The 25,263-nt window shown below is 42.5% G+C and overlaps 1 protein-coding gene and 1 long non-coding RNA gene across 6 annotated transcripts in view; one reads left to right on the top strand and one right to left on the bottom strand.

The window, feature by feature from the left end:
• Nucleotides 1-1,630: 1,630 nt before the first annotated feature.
• CDH12 (cadherin 12) overlaps nt 1,631-25,263 on the bottom strand; it is a 721,954-nt gene continuing 698,321 nt past the window's right edge. For 4 of the 5 annotated variants that reach the window (XM_081014754.1, XM_081014753.1, XM_081014756.1 and 1 more), the window contains 5 exons: nt 17,733-17,869; nt 12,960-13,081; nt 9,765-9,882; nt 5,505-5,756; nt 1,631-2,883 (listed from right to left, as the gene is read on the bottom strand). In XM_081014754.1, the coding sequence (XP_080870880.1) occupies nt 2,384-2,883; nt 5,505-5,756; nt 9,765-9,882; nt 12,960-13,081; nt 17,733-17,869 (1,129 nt within the window). In that variant the 3' untranslated portion in view covers nt 1,631-2,383. Of the gene's footprint in view, nt 2,884-5,504; nt 5,757-9,764; nt 9,883-11,019; nt 12,734-12,959; nt 13,082-17,732; nt 17,870-25,263 lie in introns of those variants that run through there. The other variant, XM_081014757.1, reaches the window with a different exon arrangement.
• Nucleotides 10,247-21,186, top strand: LOC308482197. Its single transcript, XR_013989140.1, has 4 exons — nt 10,247-10,313; nt 18,416-18,548; nt 19,583-19,629; nt 20,883-21,186. It is a non-coding gene; the product is annotated as an uncharacterized lncRNA (long non-coding RNA).

Here is a 25,263-nt window from a genome sequence, read left to right as displayed (position 1 = left end):
CAAAAGGGCGGTGAGTTCTATCCATTTTTATATTACCCATTATAGTGAAAAGGGAGAAAACAGATCTAAATTGGTCCTGAATAATGAGTCAAATTAGGAAGACACAGAGCAGCTCCAAAACACATCAGTCTGCTTCCAAAATCTATATATCGAAGACAAATATTGTGACTGAACACTCCTAAATGATTCTCTCTCTCTCTCTCTCTCTCTCTCTCTCTCTCACACACACACACACACACACACACACACTTCATTCTTGCATTGCATAGCTCTCTAAAGATTTTTGAAACAGGAAAATATAGGGCATATGTTTCATTTGATTCATCAATACAATTCAGTTAATTGGGAGAAATGAAAACTCAACTGTGCAGACTCTAGGCCTGCATCTATCCCTGCTTTTACAATACTAGAACAAGTGACACAGGGGCACCCCAGTCTAATGTAATCTTACTTTTAAGTAGTATTTGTTCATGACTAGCTGCACCAGAATGTGGAAGAGGATGCACATCTGAATACACATTGTATTGAAAGCAATGCAATGCAATGCAATGCAATGCAAATAGACTACAGGCTTATCCACACCTACTTTTCCTCTACTCTTTCCAGGCATGTGTCTGAGCACCTATTACTATTATCTTTTTTGCTGGAGCTCTTTCCCTGTGAAAACCTGTTCTTTAAAGCTCAGTCAGAAACAACATCAATCCATGGAAAACCTGAATTGATGTTTGCTCCTATTTGGCTTTTAAAAGCAGAAAAAGCAGAAAATGTGCTTGGACACAGAGTATTAAACTGCAGACCTCTGCCTGGAAAAAAGAAGGGCAAAGGGTTACTTACACTCTGGTGTGTACATGACAAGGTGTGCATAAGCTTGCTTACACATGCAGATCTATTTAGATAGATGGGACATTGGTGTTTAAAAGCATGCCAAATGGTGAATTTCTGATGGTGAAATGCCACCAGAAATATCCCGCAGCATCCCTGGTGGATTAATGCAGGAGACTACAGCACATGTGGCAGGCTCTATTGGGGGCATAGAATGAATTTGTATGCAAAAGAATTCTGAATAACTAGTGGATTATGTAAAGGCTTTACTGTACCTGCAGAACAGAGTTGCCAAGTTTTAATTTGGCAATTTATAGGCAATCCAGCCATTCATTGCACCAGTGGGGCAGAATGAGGGCAAGACCAGTGGGCAAGCATCTCATGAAGAACTGTTTCCCAATTCTCTGTCTAATAATTAAGATTATTAAACAGCAAATTGGGAAATAAGTCTTCGTGGTTTTTGAAGTCTCTTATTATCCATACACAATTTTACAAATGCATTTTTCTCAAATGGAAGGCAGTAAGCTACACTCTGTCCATAACAGGTTTTGCTACTTCTTATGGACAGAGCTTTGAAAATACGGACAATCAATTAAAAAACAAAACACCCTATGAGCAGTTGACATCTCTGCTGCAGACAAGCAATGATATTATTTACATATACCACCTTAGCTATACACAGCAAAAGGGATACCCAAATAATCCCCTCCATCTGACTAAACCTTCCAAAAACACCAGTAGCCTTTCTCTGAATATGAAGAGCATTCTGCAAGGACTGTATCATCCAAATAAAAAATGTATACTTCCATCACTTCTCTCTCTCTCTTTTAATTCTTGAAAAAGTGTAACATTTTGATGAACATTTTAAATATTCATTGACTTCAGTTAAAGACTGTGGGCTTTACAACTTGAATTGGAATAACAGTTTTTTAAAACTTTCCCTTGTGAAGTGTAGGCATAAGAAATGTGATGTCCTGGCAGACAACTTGCTTCCTTGGTTAAAAAACAAAACCAAACAGAACACAATCTCCACCGAGTTGCAATCGCTGGACAAACAGAATCCAGCCACTGTTCTACACTTTTTGTTTTAAAAGAACCAGAAGTCAGCTTGCAGCTATTGCTTCTCGACATAAAAGTTAATGTCCTCTTTATGTCAGTTTCCCTTAGCGCCATTTGCTGCAGTCATTTCCACTTTAAATAGTAAGAGTTTCAATAGGCACTTCAGTGGAATTAAGAAAAATCTACCACTCTTCCACCACCATGCCGGAAAGCTATCCTTCTTTCTGTGTTGTATCGGTAAATTGTAGCTAATAGGCCTGAGGTTGTCTCAGTGTGATTCCAAAGTAATAATAAAAAACAAAATCCACCAAGAAAGGATACAGATTGTCAAGGATGCTCCTTCCCTTGACAAACAGGTAAACCAAGATTGACGGTATGATAAATATAGGAGCTCACTGGGACAGCTGCTGTCTCTTATAATCAAAGGAATCCTTTCCTATAAAGCTTGTTTATTTTAAAATTTGTTGTAGGTTTACATTTCTTCCCCCCTCCCTGCCCCCAGCTAAGTGACTTTATCCGGATTATAACTTTCTTCTTCTCCAAACATGTCTGCTAAGACTTTAAAACGTGGTCCCCAGTCACTCAAATAGTCATAATCCTGATCTGCCTCGGTTGCAAGCGAATCTATAGAGCTAAGAGACTCAGCCACAGATCCATTTCCTTCATAAGCGTATGTCGCTAGTGAGTCATAAGGGGGTGCTGAGGGATCGCCGTCATTTTCTCTCAGCCTTTGATTTATGAAATCTCTGATATTTGTGTTGTCCTCTGCGGGTGGTCTTGAGCGAGGTAAGCAGAGAGCATCTGGCTTTATATCCCTGCGTATTTTGTTATCCTCAATTGCTTTTGGATTCCTCAGGGCCCCGATGTCGAAAGCCTGAGTGTCCTCTTCACCACCTCCTTCATCATCGTAATGGATGACGTTGTCTCGGATGTCTTCTTTAGAGGTCATGAGAGTGTCTTTTTTCTTCTGCCGCCTCAGCGCCACGTACAGCACCACGATGACTAAGACAAGAAGAGAATGGTAAATTAAGTGCGGAAGGAGTCCAGCTTTCTTCCAATAAAATACTGCATCACCTTCTAATATCTAGGAACTGTCAGGGGTGACTCACAAATTACTTTTTGATCTCAGGTATAAACAGGACCTGAGTTGAAATGGCAAAATGCAGGCCTGGCATCGTCAACTGCAAATGGCACACATGGATTTTCTGCTTTCCCGACAGCCATGAAATTGGGGAAAGATCAGATTTATTTTTCTGTGTTTAACAGAAAGGAAGCCTGGGCATTTATTTTTTAAAGAAGCCACTTTATTATTATTTTTCTAAAGCATTGTGATCCTTACATTCGATATTGATTGCACTGAATGCAACCCTAACTGCAGTTTACAGATTTTGATTATTCTGTATTAAGTTTATTTAACAAAATGTATATGCTGTTGGATTGTAAACCACCCCCCCCTAAAACTACAACCCACACATCTCTAAGTGCTTTGCAACAATGATTATAACAGCTCCACTTAACACACAAACATAGATGTACCCATCCACAGTTGATGGTGCCATGCTAACATTTTGCCACGTAAATCTAATACCTGCGGTTAAGGTTCTCATTGTCATTTCTCTGCCTTTAAACTCCTCAGTGCATTGCAGGGAATTGTCCAAGCTAATGTGGTGTGTGAGCTTGATAACTATTATGTCTTATTCCCCTTTACTAGCCTTTAATTATATCCTTTAATTGTAAAGGAAATAGGCAACCTTGGATACAAAGGCCCTAAAAGCCTGCAATAATCATGTACCATGGGGCAGGTAGGCATATTCTGACTCCCCATTCAGAGCTTATTGGGCTTTTGTTCAAGAAACCAATTTAAGCAGTTTCCTGTGTAAAATGAGGGTTAATAAGATAGCTTTTAGACAGAGGTCTTACTAGATGCAAATTACCTTTGTTACAGAGACTGGTAAAAAAAGGAAAGCAAAGGATTATTTAGATGGACACCTTTAAACATTGCATGAACTGGGTGTAATTACCAAATGAACCTCCCGTATTTTTCGCTCCATAGGGCGCACCTACTTTTCAGAGGGGGAAATCAAGGAAAAAAATATGATCCCCCTCCCCAGCTCTGGGAGCAGCAGACAGGCTGCAGGCAGCCTGTGCGCTTCTCCCAGACCTTCTCCCTGCTTTTGCGGGAGGTGGGGGAATTCCCCCACCGCCCGCAGAAGCCGCACACTCTTTAAAGGGGCTGTGCGGCTTCTGCTGGCTTTTCTAGGAGGTGGGAGAAGGGACTGATGCGGCCAGTCAGTCCCTTCTCCCTCCTGGGAGCTCTTGACGGCTTTTCCCGCCTGACTCCCCCCTGCATTCGCTCCATAGGACGCACACACATTTTCCCTTGCTTTTTAGGAGGGAAAAAGTGCGTCCTATAGAGCGAAAAATACGGTAACTGCCTCCCACCCAAGTCTTATTTTCAGGCCATTCAGAATTCAAAATAGTGCTGGATACATTACCTCTAGGCTCCATAAGACCTTGATCAGTCTAAGACACCCCAGCATAAGGCGAGCCAGAGATACCATCCTTTTTTTAAGAATTCAGAAAGTCTCAGATCAAGAGGTTCACATCTCTGAGTCTGAGACAACTGGGCATGTACATCCTAAGATAATATACTGCAGAGTATATATCACGTACTCTATCATATATGCTATATTGCCTATACATCCTCATCCTGATGTCTTCTGAGTGCTGTTGGACTATCACTCCCATCATCTCCAAAGCTTGGTCATCTGAAGGGCGCCAGGTTAGGGAAGGCCATAAAAATGATTTTCATGTAATTATTGCCAACTTCTATTGCTAATGCTCATGTTTAAGTATACAGTCATACCTTGGTTGTCGAATGTCTTGGTACTCAGATGTTTTGGCTCCTGAATGCCGCAAACCTGGAAGTAAGTGTTCCGGTTTGCGAACTTTTTTTGGAAGCCGAATGTCTGACACGACTTCCAATTGAGTGCAGGAAGCTCCTGTAGCCAATAGGAAGCCGTGCCTTGGTTTTCAAACCATTTAGGGAGTCGAACGGACTCCCGGAACAGATTAAGTTCGACAACCAAGGGTATGACTGTATACAACATTTAGTACATTGCCCCCCCCCCCTTTTATTCCAGAGTGGTTCCCAAATAGAATAACCTTAACTATACATCTGGGAATTTCTGGGGGAACCAGTGGAATCTGGAGAATCCATCAAACACTCCTTTGAAAAAGTCTGCTTACCTTATTTGGTGGGGGACATTGTGGCCGGACTCTGAGTCCTGCGTGACCCAGCCGAGGGCTAGAGACTGTCACGCTCCATGCCATCGGCGCTGGGCAGGGCCCTGCTCAAGGAGCGGGTCTCACCAACCAAGCAGCACCGATGGGAGCATGTCCATGGTGAATTTAAACTCCAACATGGTGGGGAGGCCGCCCTCTCGCACCATTCACCGGATCCGAGTTTCAGTACATGGTATCTAAAGCAATATGGCTGTGCTCACAAAAACTCCCGCCCCTAAAAGCAGCTTACAGGAGCTGCCTTTTGGGAATTTCATAACAACACTGAGGAATAGACTATGTCGTACCAGTGAAACATCTTTCTGTAAAGGAGTACTAACCTAGAAGTATAACAATGCACAACAGGATTGCAATCAAGGCCCCTGTGCTGAGTCCGACTGGCAGGAAGATTGCCTCGACATTGCACGAGAGGATGGTGCCATCAGAGTCACATCTGCAAACCCGGATTGTCATTGTGTTTGTACTGCTTTGTATGGGGTAGCTGCTGTCTTCTATCACAACTGGAAGGAAATATAACTCCTGCTGCCGGCGGCTGTACCCACTTCTCCTGGCCACAATTCCAGCTGTGTTGTCTGGAGGGGGAAACAAAAGAACACTACAGATAAGGTTCTTGTTCTCTCCTTGGTGTCATGATTTGAAAAAAATGCAGAACAATGAGAAACTTATGCCTGACATTGCAGCTCATGTGCACTGAAAGCAAGAGTACCCCTTTTCTCCCTCCCTTCCCATGTAATGTAAACTAATGGAAATGGTGTGAAATCATGTTGTAAGCTTCTTCACTGTCAATAAGGTGGAATGAGGGTGGGGAAAAATAGCAATGGGGTGCCATCGTATCATGTACTCCCTATTTCTAGGCATTGTGGGAGGGAGAGGAGGGGAAATCAATCTGCTTCTTCCAATGTCAATCTCTCATGCACCTTCACACTCCGACACGGCCTATTTGAGGTTCCACAATCAGTATAGTTTCTTTGCTTCATCATTACCCAAAGCATCACATTCAAATGAGATGCCAGGTAATGGAATCCTCTCCTCTCTTCCCTGGGCAAATGGTAATTACTGTGACTCTTTTCCTATATAAATCTGGCTCAGTTTGACAGCAGGCTTGTCATAGCACACAAAAAAGATTAAAAAAACAACAACCCAAAACCACCCTAGGGGTAACTATCTTTGTCACATCTCTTGCTTTTCCTCAGGTCTGCCTCGATGCCCTTCAACAACTGTGATTGCCATTCAGTTCTCCAGTGGGAAGGGAAATGTGGCTTTCTTGCTTTGCCAATTTCCACTGGAGGCACCTTAGAAAGGTAGGAAACCTTCCCTGATGCAGCACCGGCTCAGAAGAGATGATTAAGAAAAGTCCCACCAGAAATCAAACCAGACACTCAATACCATTAGAACATTTGCCAGTAATCTCTGATTAAGGTGAATGCAGGCCTCTGTGAGTGGTGTGTCTCTCGCTTTCCCTGGTAGGGGCTGGGTTATCACGCCTTTCCCCTGAATCAAAGAAACCCAGTGAGGGAGAAAACTGATGTAAAGATTAAAAGGATTAAGCAGGGAGTGAGATTAGAAACCAATTTGCTGGCAGGTCTGATTGGGATTGCCTGCGGTGCTCTCTCTCCTGCCTTATTATCTCTCCAACACTCGCTAGTTCACAGCATCTCCCACAACATTACATGTCTCTCTATACTGGATGTTTTTTCTTCCCTCTTTGAATGCTGCTGCAAAAGAATTGAGAGATGAACTGACAGATCCTGTTTCCTTGTAGATAGGCTCAGATCCCAGTGGAGCCATCAGTTGCTGAGTATCTGAAGACAAGTGTTGCTTTTAGGGGGAAGTCTGCGGGTAGATGCTATGACATTATAAGTAGGCCTTGTGCAGTTTGCAGCCCAGTTACGATACAACAGCCTTTGCCCTCCAGATGTTTTTGGACTTCAACTCCCATCAGCCTCTTTTAGCATTGCGGAAGGTTGGGTGTTGTGGGGAGTTGTAGTTCAGCACCACACGGAGGGCCACAGGCTGTCCTGCATGAAAAAGATTTCAGGCTGACTCACACATGCCATGTTATGCATATTGTATAGTTCAGGACCTTTTTTTAAGATGGAACTCAGTTCCGGCGCCTTTCAATTGGGTTTTGCCACCTCACAGATTATGGAAGTGAGAGCTGGACCATAAAGAAGGCTGATCGCCGAAGAATTGATGCTTTTGAATTATGGTGCTGAAGGGGACTCTTGAGAGTCCCATGGACTGCAAGAAGATCAAACCTATCCATTCTGAAGGAAATCAGCCCTGAGTGCTCACTGGAAGGACAGATCCTGAAGCTGAGGCTCCAATACTTTGGCCACCTCATGAGAAGAGAAGACTCCCTGGAAAAGACCCTGATGTTGGGAAAGATGGAGGGCACAAGGAGAAGGGGTCGACAGAGGACGAGATGGTTGGATAGTGTTCTCGAAGCTAGCAGCATGAGTTTGACTAAACTGCGGGAGGCAGAGGAAGACAGAAGTGCCTGGCGTGCTCTGGTCCATGGGGTCACGAAGAGTCGGACACAACTAAATGACTAAATAACAACAACAACCTCACAGATGGGTGCCACTGCAAGAGAATGAGAGAGGCGTTCGTGATGAGTTCCCACAACTCTTTTTCTAGAAAAAGAGTTCTGATATAGCTTATCGTAGCTACCATCTAATTCTTTAGTAGGCACAAAGTTGGTAAGGACTCGGCTAGAATGTATGAGTCCAATTCAGACTGAACGCAGGGGAGACAAGCGCTGTACTTTTCACCACCCTACAGTCTAGCTTTATTCTTCACAGATGTGATATAATCTGAGAGTTGATTGGTGGCACAGTGCACAGTAATTGCCGGATTTGCACCACCATTGAAACCACAAGTGAAATATATGTCTAGCATTTTATATTTATAGCATCACTAAAGTACATAGTGGGTAACAGTTTTCCTTATCTCACTCAGTTCACTGTTCTGTCTCTCTGATGGATTTGAAGCAGAAACAAACTGGGCAGGGCAGGAAACTAATGTCTGAGGCCATTTTGAATGGTTGGGCCCAGCAGACTCTGGTACACTATAGCAGGAGTATCCAGCATGGTGTGTTCTAGGTGGTGCTGGACTCCAACTCTCATCATCCCTGGCAATTGGTCATGGTTGCTGGGGCCGATATGAGATGGAATTCAGTGGCATCTGCTCTCTTGTAAGCCTGTACAACCTGTGACCCAGCAAGGCATGCACAGCCCACCGGTCATGTATGTTCGTCTATTCAGATGTTTAAGAGATCCAACATCGCCAAGGATGTGGCAGGCCCAATAGGGCTTTGTGACTTTTGATATGAAATAGCCTGAGCTGTACCTTAGAAATGCATCGTTTTAGGGAGAATACAATTAGATATGTATATTTTTACATTTAAATGCATATTTTCATGCAGGTGTTTTTTTAATGCAGATAAGATACAGAACCAAACATAGTGAAAATGTGTGAAAGGGACAATGGCTGGGGGAAAAAGATGGATTCATCCATGTGTAAAGGCCAGTATAGTTGGTGAGAATTACCGTATTCGGCCAAGAATGTCACAAGATGCACAGGTAAGATATGGACCACATTCCCTTTTGTGTGAAGAAGTGTTGTCATTAATTGTGCACCTTTCTGGTAGGTGCCAGTAATTTTGAGGAAATAAATTACATTAGTGTGATGGGACGATGAGCTGCTTGTGCGTAAAATCCAAGTCCCTCAGAGTTTGGTCAAGTTTGCAAACCTCTGTCTGTAACGGAGCCCCTTAAACATGGCTCTGTCAGTCGCTTGCAGATTCCGACAGTGGTTGCTTTCGGAATCGCTTCCAACATAAAAGCTCCTTAACGGAAACACGTCTTCTGGACTCTCTGCGTGACAGTTTCCAGCGAGGAGTGGGTGTCCCTACAGGAGGTCCTGAAACCTCCCCACTGTTTTCGCTGGAAGTGTCTCGGAGCCATCCCTCCTGCTCACTTTCCCTCAGCTCAGCTCTTCTCCCCCTACTGGTTCCCTCTTCAGCTGCTGAGTCTCTCCCAACCTGTGTGAGCCCTTCCACCTCCCTTCCTTCCGATGGCAGTTCCCTGACAATTAGTTTTAAGGATTAAATATACCTTAGATTATGAAAACACAAAGAATCAATATGAATCTGCAGGACTCAACTATCTTCCTCTGTGTCCACTGTGGCTCTTGATATGTTTAATAAATGTCACACACCCAACTAGGACCATCCTATGCTAACACTATGCTACTAAGCATAGTACAGATGGTGCCTATTTCTGAGTAGTTATCCTTCAGTTACTCCAAACCCATTTGTCTCCTCCCCTTTCTCCCTTGCTTTGGAGTCTTTCACCATGATGCTCAAGCTGATGGAACTCCACCACCTTTTTTATCTAGTAGACCCCCAACACTCCTTTGTCTGTAAAGCACTGTTCTCATCTCCCTTGTGTGTTATCTGGAAAACAATTGAATATTGAAGCAGCTCACTGTCTCACATATAAATAGAAGGCTGCAGCCACCAGAATAACTGAACAAAACAATTGTTATCATCATCATCATCCAAAATAGAAACTTACTTCTGAAATCGTGGACTGTGAAATTTGGCTTTGTAGACACCTCAGGAGAGAGTCGAAAGGAGAATCTTTGTCCAGCAGGTGACAAATCCTTGTCTGCTGCACCGACAATCTGAATGACCTAAAACCACAATGGAATAAAAACTTCAGCACACATTTCTGTGTGAAAGGAAATGTCTTAATTTGATTACCATGTTGTAGTACGTTAATTTGGACATAATGCACCAAACTGAAACACAGGTTTTCAGAAAAAAGAAGGGTTTCACTAACATATCTCCCCAAAGAGAGAAACTCAAAATGTAAAGCTTAAAGTTAACATAGGCTGCAGTGTTCAAACCCCCTGTAGCTATTTTCTGCAAGAGTTCTGACTTCATTTGACTGTCAGTTGGTTCAGTTGCTGAGGTGTTCTGGAATATCCATGTCCTTATGGTTCAGTGTATCACCAGGTTGGGGTCGACTTGCTTAGCAGCTATGGCCAGGGGAGGGACCAATCCAGCCCAGGAACTCACCGGGCCCCTCAGGGGTTTGGCAGCTGACCTCTTAAAAATCAAGGTTGCCCACCATTGCAGCTTTCCTTCCCTTATAGTAGGATTTCCCAGCCCTCCCTCCCTCCCTCAGTTTTGAGACTCTTCCACTGAGGCATCAGGTGGCCTCTGGTTTACATGACTAGGAATGAATTCTACTCTCAGTCACAGCTGGCCCTTGGTTGAGAGGTTTTCACCTTTTTCCTCTGGGGATGGCAAACTATTGCATGTGAAAGATACTGTTCTTTCTTGATTGCTTGTACAGTCGTACTTTGGTTCTCAAACGCCTTGGTGCTCAAGCGTTTTGGCTCCCGAATGCCGCAAACCCGGAAGTAAGTATTCTAATTTGTGAACGTTTTTCAGAAGCCAAACATCCGACGCAGCTTCCGCTTAACTGCAGGAAGCTCCTGCAGCCAATCGGAAGTCGTGCCTTGGTTTTCGAACAGTTTCAGGAGTCAGGCAGACTCCAGGAATGGATTAGGTTTGAGAACCAATGGATTAAGTTTGAGAACCATCGGCAAGTTTGAGTTGAGGTACAACTGTATTTTAAATTGTTGTTACCCACCCTGAGGTCATTTATGATAAAGGGTGGGAAAGAAATTGTGCAAACAAAAATAGAAGAAAAAGTGCAATTGTTTGCCCTGACAGTAATCTGAGCCGGTCTTTTCCTGTGGGCAGAAATCACCAAAGGGAGGCAATCCCTGAGGGTAAAATAGGGGGCATGATGTTAGCACTGTTAAGGATAATGGTTTAATGTCCTGAGATGGGAATGTTTGCTTATGTTAAATTGCATGGAGTTCTTTCTTTGGCAATAGCTCTCTCCTGTGATTGGCTGACTGTGAGTCATATGAGAGAGGCATTCCATTCTGTTGTGACTGTTACTCAAGTAACTGTCATTTTTAACTGCTTTCTGCTTCTTTCTCCGTGTGTGTGTGTGTGAGGAGAATAGCTGCTGAGAGAAACTTCACAGGATGCTGCAGAGGATGGTGTATGTTAGTGTGATCTGTCTGAAATGAAATGCAGAAGAAATCCCTAAATGTTAATAGGGAGAAACCTGTGCTCTCTATAATGAACAAAGTGAATAAATATGAGATTTTAGATGTTTTCAGTTTTGAGTCTCGACATTGCAAATCATCCTAGATAGATTTTATCTATCCATCCATCCATGGCAAAGTTTGACCATCCTCCATTCACTTCAACCTCTGCCATCAGCCTTGAGTAAAGGCTAAGCTGCAAGGCCTACAGCCTACCAAGTTAGCTCACTCTGCCACATGACACCAATCTCCTTCTTATCCCTGCACTTGGACCAGCTCATATACAGATGGTTGCAAGCATTCTCCTACAACTGCTGACACTTTGATCATTTCAGACAATTTCAGTCGTATTTCTATGCATTTATTACATGCCACACAGAAGCAAACACTGTGGAAGGGGCTCTTTAAGCAGTTGCCATGGGCAGTTATTTAAACCAGTTACTACCTATACTGAGGAGATTGAGGAAATGTTATTGTTTTTTTGCTCCATAGGTGTAGTAATTCAAGTAACAGAATTGTTGAGGCTGCAAATTCCATCTCCTCTGGGCAATAGTGTTGAATGATGGTGGGTTTTTTGTTTTTTTAATGTGCCCGGAGTCTTGGAACTCTCCATTTGATTCTGCAAGGTTTATAAACAGGACTATATATGGTAGAATATAACAGTGCAGATATTCTTATGTTTATTACCATTGAGCAGCACCTCAAGAAAAGTAGGGTTTGGGAAAACTTAATGACCGGTGGGGGTGGGAATGAGAAGCAGGGTTAGCAGAATTTACACCGGCCGTATATTTTATTTTTCAGTCTGCTAACGTTTTGCTCATCCTGGCAAGGAAATTGCTGTCTTTTATGAGTTTTGTTCCCAGGCAAGGGGAACTTGTGATTATACTGCTTAACTTCAGTGGATCCCTGGGGGCCAGCTATATATGGTGGCTGAATACATCTTTTGGAGAGTCACAGTTAATTTGCAGAACAGTCGATACACTATCTTTTAAGGTGTCCACCGTACAAGAAATGCAGTTATCAAATACAAGCCTGAATGACTATTCACCCTGCTGTCTATTCAGCCTGCTGTCCATACATTGAAGTCTGCCAGGTGCTGAACATACACCTCTGTTTCTGGCAGTCCCAGGCAGGGAGCTATAAGAGGTGGTTTTTCAAGCCTTTAATAGGCCACAACGTAGTTTGTGGTCTGTTGGCTTGGTGGGTCACAGGGTATGTCTGCCTGATCCAATAAATGCAGTTTTAAGACTGTGACTAATGGGATTCACTAAAAACTGAAAGTTCCTGGTTAAAATAGCATCCCAGCCACAAACTTGCTATGTAGCTTTTGGCAGAGACTCTTTCACCAGTTTTAGCTCCCAATATACAACATGGGGATAGGAGAATACTGGCTCACTTTTCAGGCTTGTTGTAAGCATTGCTCAGATAAGTATTATTTTTATTCTGAGTTGTTTTCAGTGCAGCCCTCTCTCTTTAGAAATGCATTCAATATATAAGTAAATAAAATACCTCAAATACTCAAAAAGTACAAGACCAATAGTTATCGTTAAGTTGCTTTTGTTGTTGGTTAACCACTGCACATGATTATAATCCTTCCTCATGATTACATCCACAGGTAGCATTAAAAAGGAGAGAGATACCTGTCCTGGCCTTGCATTTTCACACACGTAGGACTCATAGGGCACTGCAATTTCAGGAGGAAATTCATTGACATCTAGGACATTTATGATGACGTTGACCTTGCTGGTTAATAGTGGATTGCCTATTAAGAAAAATAAATAAAAACAAATTAGGTATGGAATACTAAATCTAAAGCAACATTATATATTCACATAAGGCAGTGAAAGGCATAATTACAGATATATCTTAACATGGCCTTTCATATTGGTCTGGCAAATTGCTCACTCAAGAGGGGCTGCACCTAACAGTCATATGAAGTTGGGGCAGAGGACAAAGCTATATAATTTAAGCATGCTTTTATAGAAACATTTAGCACTTCCCCTTTATGGGCTAAAACTGGCAGTGCCATAAGTAGGATGTGGAAAAAGAGTTACAATACTTAGTTACAACACAATACAGTGGTACATCTGGTTACGAACTTAATTCGTTCTGGAGGTCCGTTCTTAACCTGAGGTACCACTTTAGCTAATGGGGCCTCCTGCTGCCGCCGCCGCCCGATTTCTGTTCTCATCCTGAGGTAAAGTTCTTAACCCGAGGTAATACTTCCGGGTTAGCGGAGTCTGTAACCCAAAGTGTTTGTAACCCGAGGTACCACGGTAGTTACAAATGTGCTCTCTTGCACGTATATCCCCATTTCCCTTTGCATTAACTCCACATCACCTGGAATCTATAGGTTAAATCCAAACAGCAGGGCAATCCAAATGCCTCTTATATTGGAGGGTGTGTGAGGTGAGCCAAGGCATCTTTCTGCCCAGATCTCACAACTAAGCCAGCCTCCTGCCTGAGTGACACAAGGATTACAGCACTTGAACCTTCCCCTTCTACCTTTCAAATGTGTGGGTGGGCAGGAGCCAGTGGAAAGGTCCTGAAATGGGGGGCATTCTGAAGGCAAGAAGGAGTAGGGCTGTCATCATGGGATTCATTGGATCCCAAGCTGGCCTCACTGCTGTCATGTGATGGCACTGAGACCCGATCATCCTGCCTCATCTTCTGCCCTCCCTGCTATGGCTGCATTGGTGGGCCTGTCACTCCATAAAGCCCTGTTGGCCAGGGGAGTTAGGATGCTGCTGCAAATTATCTGAGTTTATGTCCCATGGACTGTCATGTGACAAAGGTACTTGAGAGCAGAAGCAGTAAAGGAGTCTAGAAATGTTGTGAAATGCTGAAAAGCTGCAGAACCATTTAGCATGCTGAGTCACTGTCACTCATTCTCTGTATAAGTATTGTATCTGCTTGCAGGCAAACTCAGTGTCTCACTCAGTATGTCAGTGTCAGTCAGCAACTGTGTGTGTGGTGGAGCCTGTGCCCTGTGAAGCCTGTGCTCAATGGAGACTCTGTGTGACACAGTAACTCTGTGTATGGCCCTGAAGCTAGTTTAATGTTCTGTTCACTATGCTGTTACAGTGGTACCTCGAGTTACATACGCTTTAGGTTACAGACACTTCGGATTACAGACTCCGCTAACCCAGAAATAGTACCTTGGGTTAAGAACTTTTCTTCAGGATGAGAACAGAAATTGCACAGCAGCGGCGCAACCGCAGTGGGAGGCCCCATTAGCTAAAGTGATGCTTCAGGTTAAGAACAGTTTCAGGTTAAGAATGGACCTCCAGAACGAAATAAGTTCTTAACCCGAGGTACCACTGTATTTGCAAACAAGTTTACTTTAACTCAGTAAAGCTTTTATTCTTTTACTGAAGAAGACTCTGTATTATTAATTTATGCTGAGCGTCATAGACATCAATGTGAAAAGTTAGCCATGACTAAGACTGCAATCCTAACCTCAGTTTCCTGGGAGAAAGCCCCATTTTATTCCATGGGACTTACTTCTGTATGGACACATTTAGGTTTGCAGCCCAAGTTAAATCCCACTGATTTAACTAGAAGCTATTTATTACTAACAGTTGTAATCTAACCCTATGTGCAACTACATATACATAGGCCCTAACTAGCCAGCACTTTTCTGGGTCATGGGATTGTGCAGATGACTAGGGTCATCTACACTTTCCCACAAAGGGAAAGTTGAGGATTGTTGTTGAGGATAACAACATTGTTGTAATAACATCCTCATTGTTGAGGATAACGCCTATGTGCTGAGCCTTTGCTCCTCTGTACAAATATATAATAATAATAATAATAATAATAATAATAATAATAATAATAATACAGTGGTACCTCGGGTTACATACGCTTCAGGTTACAGACTCTGCTAACCCAGAAATATTATCTCAGGTTAAGAATTTTGCTTCAGGATGAGAACAGAAATCGTGCTCCGGCGGCGCAGTGGCAGCAGGAGGCCCCATTAGCTAAAGTGGTGCTTCAGGTTAAGAACAGTTTCAGGTTATGTACAGATCTCTGGAACGAGTTAAGTACTTAACCTGAGGTACCACTGTAATAATAAATCCCTTAGCACAGAAATTTGGCATGCCAGGTGGAAGGCTCAGCTAGATTATGCCTCTTTGACATTCAGCATGCTACGGGGTGGAGATTTTGACATAGGTTCACCACCTCCAAGAGAACTAAACCCAGGTCATGACAGAAATATATATACAGCTTTGAATGGAAGAACTTGGTAAAAAGAACAAAACAGAATTTCCAACCCTGGAAACTATTTTATAGTTTGGCTTTTTTAGACAGAGTGTTCTGATCTGGTATTATATGGCCCAAAGTCAGCCAGCCAGCCTTGCTAAGAAAAACTAATCATTCATCTGTCACTTCATTTCTATTACATATTCCCCATCATTGTCTTTATCAGCGTAAGCTGCACAGCATCTATTCTGGTAGCAAAAAGCCAACTTGATCTCTTGAGACTCGACAGAATTTCAAATCACTCCTAGTAAAGATTATTTGCTTTGAGAGAGCAGTGAGATAAGCATCAGCCTTGCATCACCATTGGTTCTAAATAATGCTCCATCTCAAAGAGCCACAGATGCTTTTCAGGAAACAACTGTCAAGAGTGCTCTGGGGATGAGACAGGCACAGCTGATCCTGTAGACACCTGCTCTTGACCTTCATCTGAGTCTCCACGGAAAGTGGCAAAGTCCAATTTCATTTGTAGTTTCTGAGAGTTGACGGGAGTCCAGATGGCGGGCTTTATTTATAACTACAAATGGGAGGGCAATCTTGACATTTTTCCATATTTGGAGATAAGTGTTCAAACTGATGTAACAGGCCATGATGGGAAATAACTGAGAAACTCAGAAGGTCATTTATTTGATCTTCTTGCTCAGGACAGGATCTGCTGTGCAGGATACAACTACAGCCTTTGCCTAAAGACCTCCATTGAAGGAGGGAGCCCACTCCTCAACTATCAAATGGCTCATACTGTTAGGTAAAAGGTAAATGGACCCCTGACCATTAGGTCCAGTCGTGGCTGACTCTGGGGTTGCGGTGCTCATCTCACTTTATTGGCTGAGGGAGCCGGCGTACAGCTTCCAGGTCATGTGGCCAGCATGACAAAGCCACTTATGGTGAACCAGAGCAGCACACGGAAACACCGTTTACCTTCCCACCGGAGCGGTACCTATTTATCTACTTGCACTTTGACATGCTTTCGAACTGCTAGGTTGGCAGGAGCTGGGACTGAGCAACGGGAGCTCAACCCGTTGCGGGGATTCGAACTGCCAACCTTCTGATTGGCAAGTCCTAGGCTCTGTGGTTTAACCCACAGTGCCACCCGCTGACCCATACTGTTAGGAGGCTTCTCCAAATATTTAGCTGAACTCTCCTTTGCTGTCATTTCTATCCACTGGTTTCAGTTCTGGCCTTTGGAGCAAGAGCAAACAGGTATGCTCCATCTTCAATGTGATAACCCTTCAGATATTTGAAGATCACTATTTATTTTTTAAACACACACAACTTACTCATCAGGTACAACATCAAGATCACGATAAAAGGTCAGAGAGGGGAGGGGGAATCATGTCATTCTGCATTATTGACTATCTGATGAAGAAGAAAGCAAAGCAAGAAGAGAGAACATGAGATATAGTTTTAGGAACAAATGTTCTGGATCACTGGGATAATTAAAGCAGGACATCCACTGAAGTTCTTGAACTAGCAAGATTTTCATATAATTAAATATGTTTACAGTATTGAGAGGTCCAGCACAAGCTCATTGTAAGCAAGTCCCGTTGACTGACTGACCAAGTCATGACTAGGTTCCATTCCACTGCTTTTAACTACATCTAATTGTGATCAATTGGTTTTGCAAAAGCATGCCCAGAGTGCCCAATCAATATCTATAAATCCTTTAACGACTCTTAGGAAGTCATTTCATAGAATCATAGAAGTGTGGAGTTGGAAGACTGAAACATTGACACACAGCAGAGACACAAAATTATTACTGTATGAACTGCATGAAATATATATTTTTACCTTCCCACCCCAAATGGGCCAAATGTGACCTTGAATAAAATGAACAAACCATATAGGAAAGAGAAGGAGGAGGAGGAGGAGGAGGAGGAGGAGGAGAGTTTGGATTTGATATCCTGCTTTATCACTACCTGAAGGAGTCTCAAAGCGGCTAACATTCTCCTTTCCCTTCCTCCCCACAACAAACACTCTGTGAGGTGAGTGGGGCTGAGAGACTTCAAAGAAGTGTGACTAGCCCAAGGTCACCCAGCAGCTGCATGTGGAGGAGCGGAGACGCAAACCCCAGATTACGAGTCTATCACTCTTAACCACTACACCACAATGGTGTAGAGAATATTGGATGGGTCTTTTCCTGCCATACTTACTAACTTTACTGGCAATTATGGAAAAATTGTACTGTGCAGTGGTCTCTCTGTCCAGCAATTCATTTGTGGCAATAGTTCCTTCCATTTCATCTATAGTAAAGTAGCTGTCCACATCATTCTTCCAGTCTATGAAGTACCTGCAGATGTGTTTTGGGGAAAGAAAAACAAGAAGGAAATAGCAATGCTTAGCTATCATAATAGCAGTTGGTGAGGTATAATCAATTTTGCTACTCTGGTTTCCTTGATTTATAATGAAGAAGCAGTGACTGGTTCAATGCCAAGTTGAAAGGCTAAATAAAGGAATAAAGAAAGATGGATTTGAGAAAACAGTTAACCAAAAATATACTGTATAATAATATTTGACTGTATTTTGGTCGTTCAAATTTGTGTTTTGGAGTGCATGCCTTCTTCAATTCCCCACTGCCCACCCCCAAGACCATCAAAGTTTAGAACAAACCTTTTTAATGTATATCTGTTAATGCTTTTCATAAATCCAATTTGAACACTTGTTTTTCTGGCTGTATTCATAGTAACTTAGAAATGTTGTGGAAAAACAATGATCACAGTATAGCAAACTTGCCATAAAGTTAAGAGAGAGAGTGCAATCTGTAAAAAAGTTTCATATGGAAAACAGTGTCATGTGTGAATAGTTACATTTGTATCTTGTTACCTATTTATGAAAGCTTATAGATGGGTATGTTTGGTGTCTTCTGCCTGAACTGTGAGGTTGGAAGGACACAATTCTTAGCCAAGAATAAAGCTTGAAGTTTTGCCTCAATGCCTTGTTTATTGACTCCGCGAGGCAATGAACCAATGGTGAGTTCCCACCACAGTAAGCATGCTTCACCATGTACTTTCATTGTTTATTGCTGTTTTATGATTATTTTATAGATTAAAGCTACACTGATTTATGCTGTTGATTGTAAACTGCCTTTTATAGAGAGGCGGGATAAAATGCTGCAAATAAATAAATAGAAAACCTCCTGAAAAGCCAGACATACAAATCTATCTCTCAAGTTCTATAATATTGAGAACCTTAGAGGTTGTCATAGGTTATGCTGTTTTGAAAACAAACTACTGTGTTGAGATTTCAGGAGGTGGTTCAGTTTTAACTTATTAGGGAGGATATGAAAAAGCTTATATCCCATCAGATGTCAGGGAGATAAAGAATTACACAACTTTGAGAAAACATCTGAAGGATGTTCAGGGAACTTTTCAATGTCCGACATTTTATTATTTTTAGAATTTTGCTAGAAGCTGCCCTAAGTGGCTGGGGTATAAATAATAAATTGTTGTTGTTGTTGTTGAATGGCTTGGGTAAGGCAAGTATCTCCTACTACTGTCATGGGATATGGGAGATCATCAAAGAGAGATTAAGTATCACAGAACTGATCTCACACAAAGGTAAGACACACAGTTGCAGTCAAAAATCTGGATTTTGTTTTGTTTTGTGAGCTTGGGCACAATTATCCATTGTGCTTCAACATTACTCTGGTTTAGCTCATATAAAATATGAGCTCCACAGAAGTGCCACAATTTCCCAATATCCCAAGTAAGAAAAAGTTTCTGGAAATGTTTCAGAGTTAATCCTCTGAGATCGAAAAACAAATCATTTCTCAGTTCCAGTATTGACTTCAGCATCTCATTTCTCAAACGGTGGCTTACGCAACTGTCCAAAATCATGAAAAAAATATATTAAATACAAATTGGCTCTAGCAAGTGGGTGGGAACTGAGTTGGCACCTCCAAAGCAAATAGGATTGTGGATTATGGTTTGCCTTACAAATACAGAATGTGGAATGTTAACTGTAATTTAATACGAATTCTATTTCACCCTTCCACTATCTTCAGCTAGGCAAAAATAACAGCAGATGCCACAGAGAGAGCCATAACAAACTGTGAGTTCCTTAACATTACTCATGCTGTTAACACTCATGTTTGCTCTGACAGACGATCTGCACGTCCAGCTCTATGAATTGCTGTTATATGGATTATTGCAGGGTGGACTAGTAAATAATCTAACATGGTTATTGTGGCCCATTTAAAATCCTTTCATGCCTTCCTTTTTCATAAAACTTGGGTGCTAGGGGAAACATTTCTTGAATAGTTTTCCATACACAGTCTAACTGACAGGGGTCAGCAAACTTTTTCAGCAGGGGGCCAGTCTACTGTCTCTCAGACCTTGGGGGTGGGGAAGGGACTATATTTTGAAGGGGGAAAAATGAACCAATTCCTATGCCCCACAAATAACCCAGAGATGCATTTTAAATAAAAGAACACATTCTGCTCATGTAAAAACACCAGGCAGGCCCCACAAATAACCCAGAGATGCATTTGAATTAAAGAACACATTCTACTCATGTCAAAACACGCTGATTCTCGGACCGTCTGCAGGCTGGATTTAGAAGGTGATTGGGCCAGATCCGGCCCCCAGGCCTTAGTTTGCCTACCAATGGTCTAACATAAAGTGACAGTTTACCATCTGGAACCATGCGGTTCCGGTGCCCAATTGGTTTTCTTTCAATGCTCAATGGTATCGATAGTTGAAGAAAACCTGAGAAAAACATGTATATATACAAAGAGCTGCCTTTTGCTTTATGTATGCTTATGTTAAAATTCTAACCACCTCCCAACCTGCTGGGAAAACGAAACCTGATCCGTGCTCTGTTTGACAACATGCCACTACTGTGTTCCTTGGTGGCACTTTAATGAGACACACGCAGGAGAACTTCCCGAAGGATTGTGCTAATTTCACCACAGTTGTCACTGGGGAGCCTATGCTTGAAGAGTAATTTGTCACTGAGATGAGAGAGGAACATTGCAACATTTCACCCAATGTTAGTAGAGGCTGACCCCTTTGAGCAATTGGAGTACTGCCCCACCAACCACAACTGGCCTTCAGCTGCTCCCCACCGGCCTGCTTTCTTACTTACAGCCAGTTCAGGGAGTGGTACTTCTGCTTAGTCTCAGTGCTGCCCCTTGCAGAATTCAGCAGGGCAGAGAATGGAGACAAAACTACATTTCTCTCCCACCCCCCACCCCCCAATGTTTAAAATAACCTTTGTTAAAAAACCAGAAGCCTTTTGGTTAGGAATTGTAGGTGCAGAGATACCGAAGGAACTGAAAAGACTGTTTATGTGCGCTACAACAGCTGCAAGGATGCTTCTTGCCCACAGCTGGAAAGACGACAATATACCTACTAGGGCGGACTGGGAGGTGAAACTATTGGACTATGCAGAGATGACAAGATTAACCAGGAAAATCAGAAATCAGGAGGATCAAAACTTCAACAAAGAATGAGGCAAATATATATTGTACTTGAAAGACCACTTGAAATATTTGGCAGGCTTTAAATAACTATTGCAATGACACGTACACTTTGGATATAATGGAGGGTGGTAAAATAGATGGACTTACACTATGCAGTTAAGAAAGTTATTTGAAAAACCCACAGAGGGGGGAAGTTTCGGGATTCAGAGCAACCTTGTGCAATTCTAATATTTGTAATAACATCTGTGTGAAAGAATTTGTAAAATCTAATAAAAAAAGAGAATGGAAGCAAAACTAAAATGAGTTGCCTCTGCCTGTCATTAGCTCTGGCTCCCCCTACTGTTGGCCTCCTTTCTGCCGTACCAGCCCCAATGGACAATAACCATCACTGCCTGGCTTAGGCCCATATTGTTGGATGTTCTCCCATTTACATAGGCTAAGAAGTGCACGTGCTTGCACATGAAAATACTCTTTCATCACTCAGGCAGACACCAAGTTTTTGAATGCTCAAACCCAAACGAGATGGTTCCAGTTACAGATAGGTAGCCGTGTTGGTCTGCCATAGTCAAAATAAAAAAATCCTTCCAGTAGCACCTTTAAGACCAACTAAGTTAGTTCTTGGTATGAGCTTTCGTGTGCAAGCACACTTCTTCAGATACACTTCTTCAGTGTATCTGAAGAAGTGTGCTTGCACACGAAAGCTCATACCAAGAACTAACTTAGTTGGTCTTAAAGGTGCTACTGGAAGGATTTTTTTATCCAAACGAGATGATTTGTTTGCTTTCTTTCCCTGCTGCTTGCAATGGCGAGAGATATGTCACCAGTTCTGCTGACCCGAACAAACACCATTTTACTGCGAGGGCCCAATGAGCAAAGCAATTATTGATTTGACAGGATGCAAAACTAATTTACATGGATAGTCCTGCAGGGAGTGAGAAAACCTAAAGCAGCTAATGCTTCCAAAATAGCAGTACATTTCATATTCCTGCTTTACCAAATAGCTCTACACAAGTGGGGGTGGGGGGGGGGAGAGATTCGCTGCATTCCGATTAAGAAGCACTTCCTAACTGTTGTCTACACATTTCATTGCTCCTCGCCTTGCCCTTCTAAGATGCGCTGTGCATTTGCTTAACAAATGCTCCTGTCATCTCCATTGTCGGCTTTTCATTTCTCATAATGAGCTAAACGGTTTATCAAGAAATGTTGATCTTTGAAAATGCTTATTCGATTCTAATGTTTCACAGGCGGCTGGGTTATGGGGGCAATGATGCTTGACTCAGAAAGTGGGGTGGGGGTGGGAAAACAGACTCATGTCCTCTGTTTTAATAACATCACAGATGTTTTGACATGATTTCCAGTGAATGATACAGGCATCTGAATGATGCCTGAATAATGAATGAGCTGAGTATACATTGAGTTCCATGAAAACAGCTGCTTTGCCCATGCAATCTCATTTATTCATACAAAATAACATGGGAAAATGTATCTTGTTCACTAGGAACATAAATCTATGGGGATTTCTGCAATTTCAGCAATTTTTTTATTTTTATTTTTGCATTCCCAAGTACCAACTACTACAGAATATGTACACAAAGGCCCTTTTTAATTCTATCCTATTGGTGTAGAGGGCTGCATGTCAGAGGCTACACATGGATCCTGTGGGCAGGATCCAATGTGCTCCATCAGTGAAAGGCTTTAAGCTTTAAGGGATGCAGGTGGCGCTGTGGTCTAAACCACTGAGCCTTTTGGGCTTGCCGATCAGAAGGTTGGCGGTTCAAATCCCCATGATGGGGTGAGCTCCCGTTGCTCTGTCCCAGCTCCTGCCAACCTAGCAGTCCGAAAGCACACCAGTACAAGTAGATAAATAGGTACTGCTGCAGTGGGAAGGTAAACAGCACTTCTGTGCACTCTGGTTTCCGTCACAGTGTCCTGTTGCGCCAGAAGTGGTTTAGTCATGCTGGCCATATGATCCAGAAAGCTGTCTGTGGACAAACGCAAGCTCCCTCGGCCTGAAAGCGAGATGAGCGCTGCAACCCCATAGTTGCCTTTGACTGGACTTAGCCATCCAGGGGTCCTTTACCTTTAAGCTTGCACAGTGAAATTCCTCTTTCCCCTCCCTCTGCACTTACCTAAATCTGTTCTAGGGTTTCACCTAATCAATAGACTTTGGGCTATTGAATTTCAGCAGCCCTCCTGCCTGCCTCCTGTGTTAAGTCATTGTTGCAGGGCCCTCTGTGACACTGATTCAGCTCAGTGCCCAGTGCTGGTAATCTGGTCACACTCCCCTAAAGCCACCACAGGGTGGGGAGAGATAGGAGGGAAGTTCCATTGTATAAGTGTAAATCCTTGCACTGATGGGACATATTAACTGGATACACACACAATACAGAACAACTAAATTCTGAGACCCCTAAATCCTTAAAATGTGAAGTGAAGCTGCCTCATGCATCTGGTACACATCCTCTCAGGATTTCTCAATTTCTTCTTCATTCAGTGCTTGCCTCTCTATTTCTATATTCCTGACAGCTTTGATCTTCACCCAATAAACTCGTTCCTTCGCTGAAACTTTGGCTGCTTTGATTCTATCCAAACAAGAAAAATAAACCTCAGCATTCTCGATGACTTTCTGCAAAACAGTTTTCCTCCTTCTCTATTCTTTAAATAAGTGGATTTCCTTTCTGCTATCATTTAGCTATTATCTTCTGATCCCCATATGTCAAAGCTAACAGATTTGAAAGTCCCTTTTTTGCCTGATAAAGTGTAATAAATTGCCAGGACTAGTGTTACTTCTGCTAATGTGAGCTGCTTTGAACTGCTTTGTTCTCTGGAGTTGTGCCGTCTGCTGCACAAAGCACAGATCTATCTTTTGTTCCTGTCTCCATTGTTTTGCAGATTACAGATTTGTGTAATAGGCATTGTGATGGCTAAAACTGTGCCTGGAAAACATCTCAGAGAAAATGAATTAATTTGCAATGAAACTATACTGCACAGCACATTATATTGCCTATTGCATACGAGAACACTTATTGTCTTCCACTGTCTTCTTAAAGACCTATTTTCCAGTCCCCCTCAACTGCATTATGCTTTGCAAGTTCTTTCTTTAAAATATTATTAAAGTGACATAGGCCATTATTTACCCTGACAAGGCAAACTAGGTTTTAAAAAGCTAACACAGCATAATGGTTGTAAGACACACTTGGAAGTTGTAAGCACACACAACTGTTTGCAACTAATTTATGCTTTTGCTAACTTCTGTTTATTGACTTTTTAGTTTCAATTAGAGGAGATAAACCTTATGGAGCACTGAAGTCTAATACATCAGTAACTAACAACTGCATATATTTTCTTTCCTTCTGTTAGGGCCAATAGATAAATAAGCAGGATCAGCTTAATAAATAGGAAATGGGGGTCTTGACAATTATCCTTTTCAAATAAATAAATTGCAGTATCTCCGAATCAGCACTCCTACATATTAAAGCACCGAAGGCATTTTCTGCAAAAAATGCCAGAGTGCAGCCAAAACCTACAGACCTTTTGAAACCTTCAGAGTTCATTTATGTGGACCAAGAAGTGTCCTCGTTATTTATCCTAAGGGGGAAAAAAACAGCCTTCATGTTTAAAAAAATTAAGATTCTAGTCCTTATGGTTGCAGTGATGTTCACCTGAAACTGGGTGGTGGAAAGCAACTCTAAAGAAGGCCTTTTGTGGCCACCGTAATGACCCCAAAAGCTCTGTCTTTTCTCCACCTGCACATTAAACATGGCTAGTAAAAAGCAATTTCCTAATTCAGCATTTTTCAGGCATCAGCTTTCAGATAAGCATTTCCAAGCTAGAGTCAGTTAGGGTGATGCCATGCCTTTGACCATTTCCCATCACTGTGGTTTCTTTCCCCCTCTGTGGCTATCCAGTTTTAAATCTCTGTTGTTTTAAGGGACAGATTGGAAGGTGCTGCTTTCAAACGAATGTGCTACAGCCTAGTCCGTTAGCTACTTTCTCCCCATGTTGGGGATTTAGACTAATACAAGGTTCCAGAAGGGGCTTGCCAGGTGGGGTGGAATCAATAGGCTAGGATCTCGGAAGCTAGGTCACTGTTCCTTACTGGGGGGGAGTGAGGAACTGGTGGAGATCTTGGCATGGTGCAAATATGCTGGTCAGAGCACCAGATTGGCTCTTCTGGTGTATTTGAACCATGCTGAATTCCATTCCACCTCGACCCTCCTGATCCATAGGAGAGAACATCCTATAGGCTCTATGTGAGTTTC

This window comes from Podarcis pityusensis, assembly GCF_964106645.2.
Source record: "Podarcis pityusensis genome assembly, chromosome: 7".
Lineage (NCBI taxonomy): Eukaryota > Metazoa > Chordata > Lepidosauria > Squamata > Lacertidae > Podarcis > Podarcis pityusensis.
This window is presented reverse-complemented; position numbering and strand designations above follow the sequence as displayed.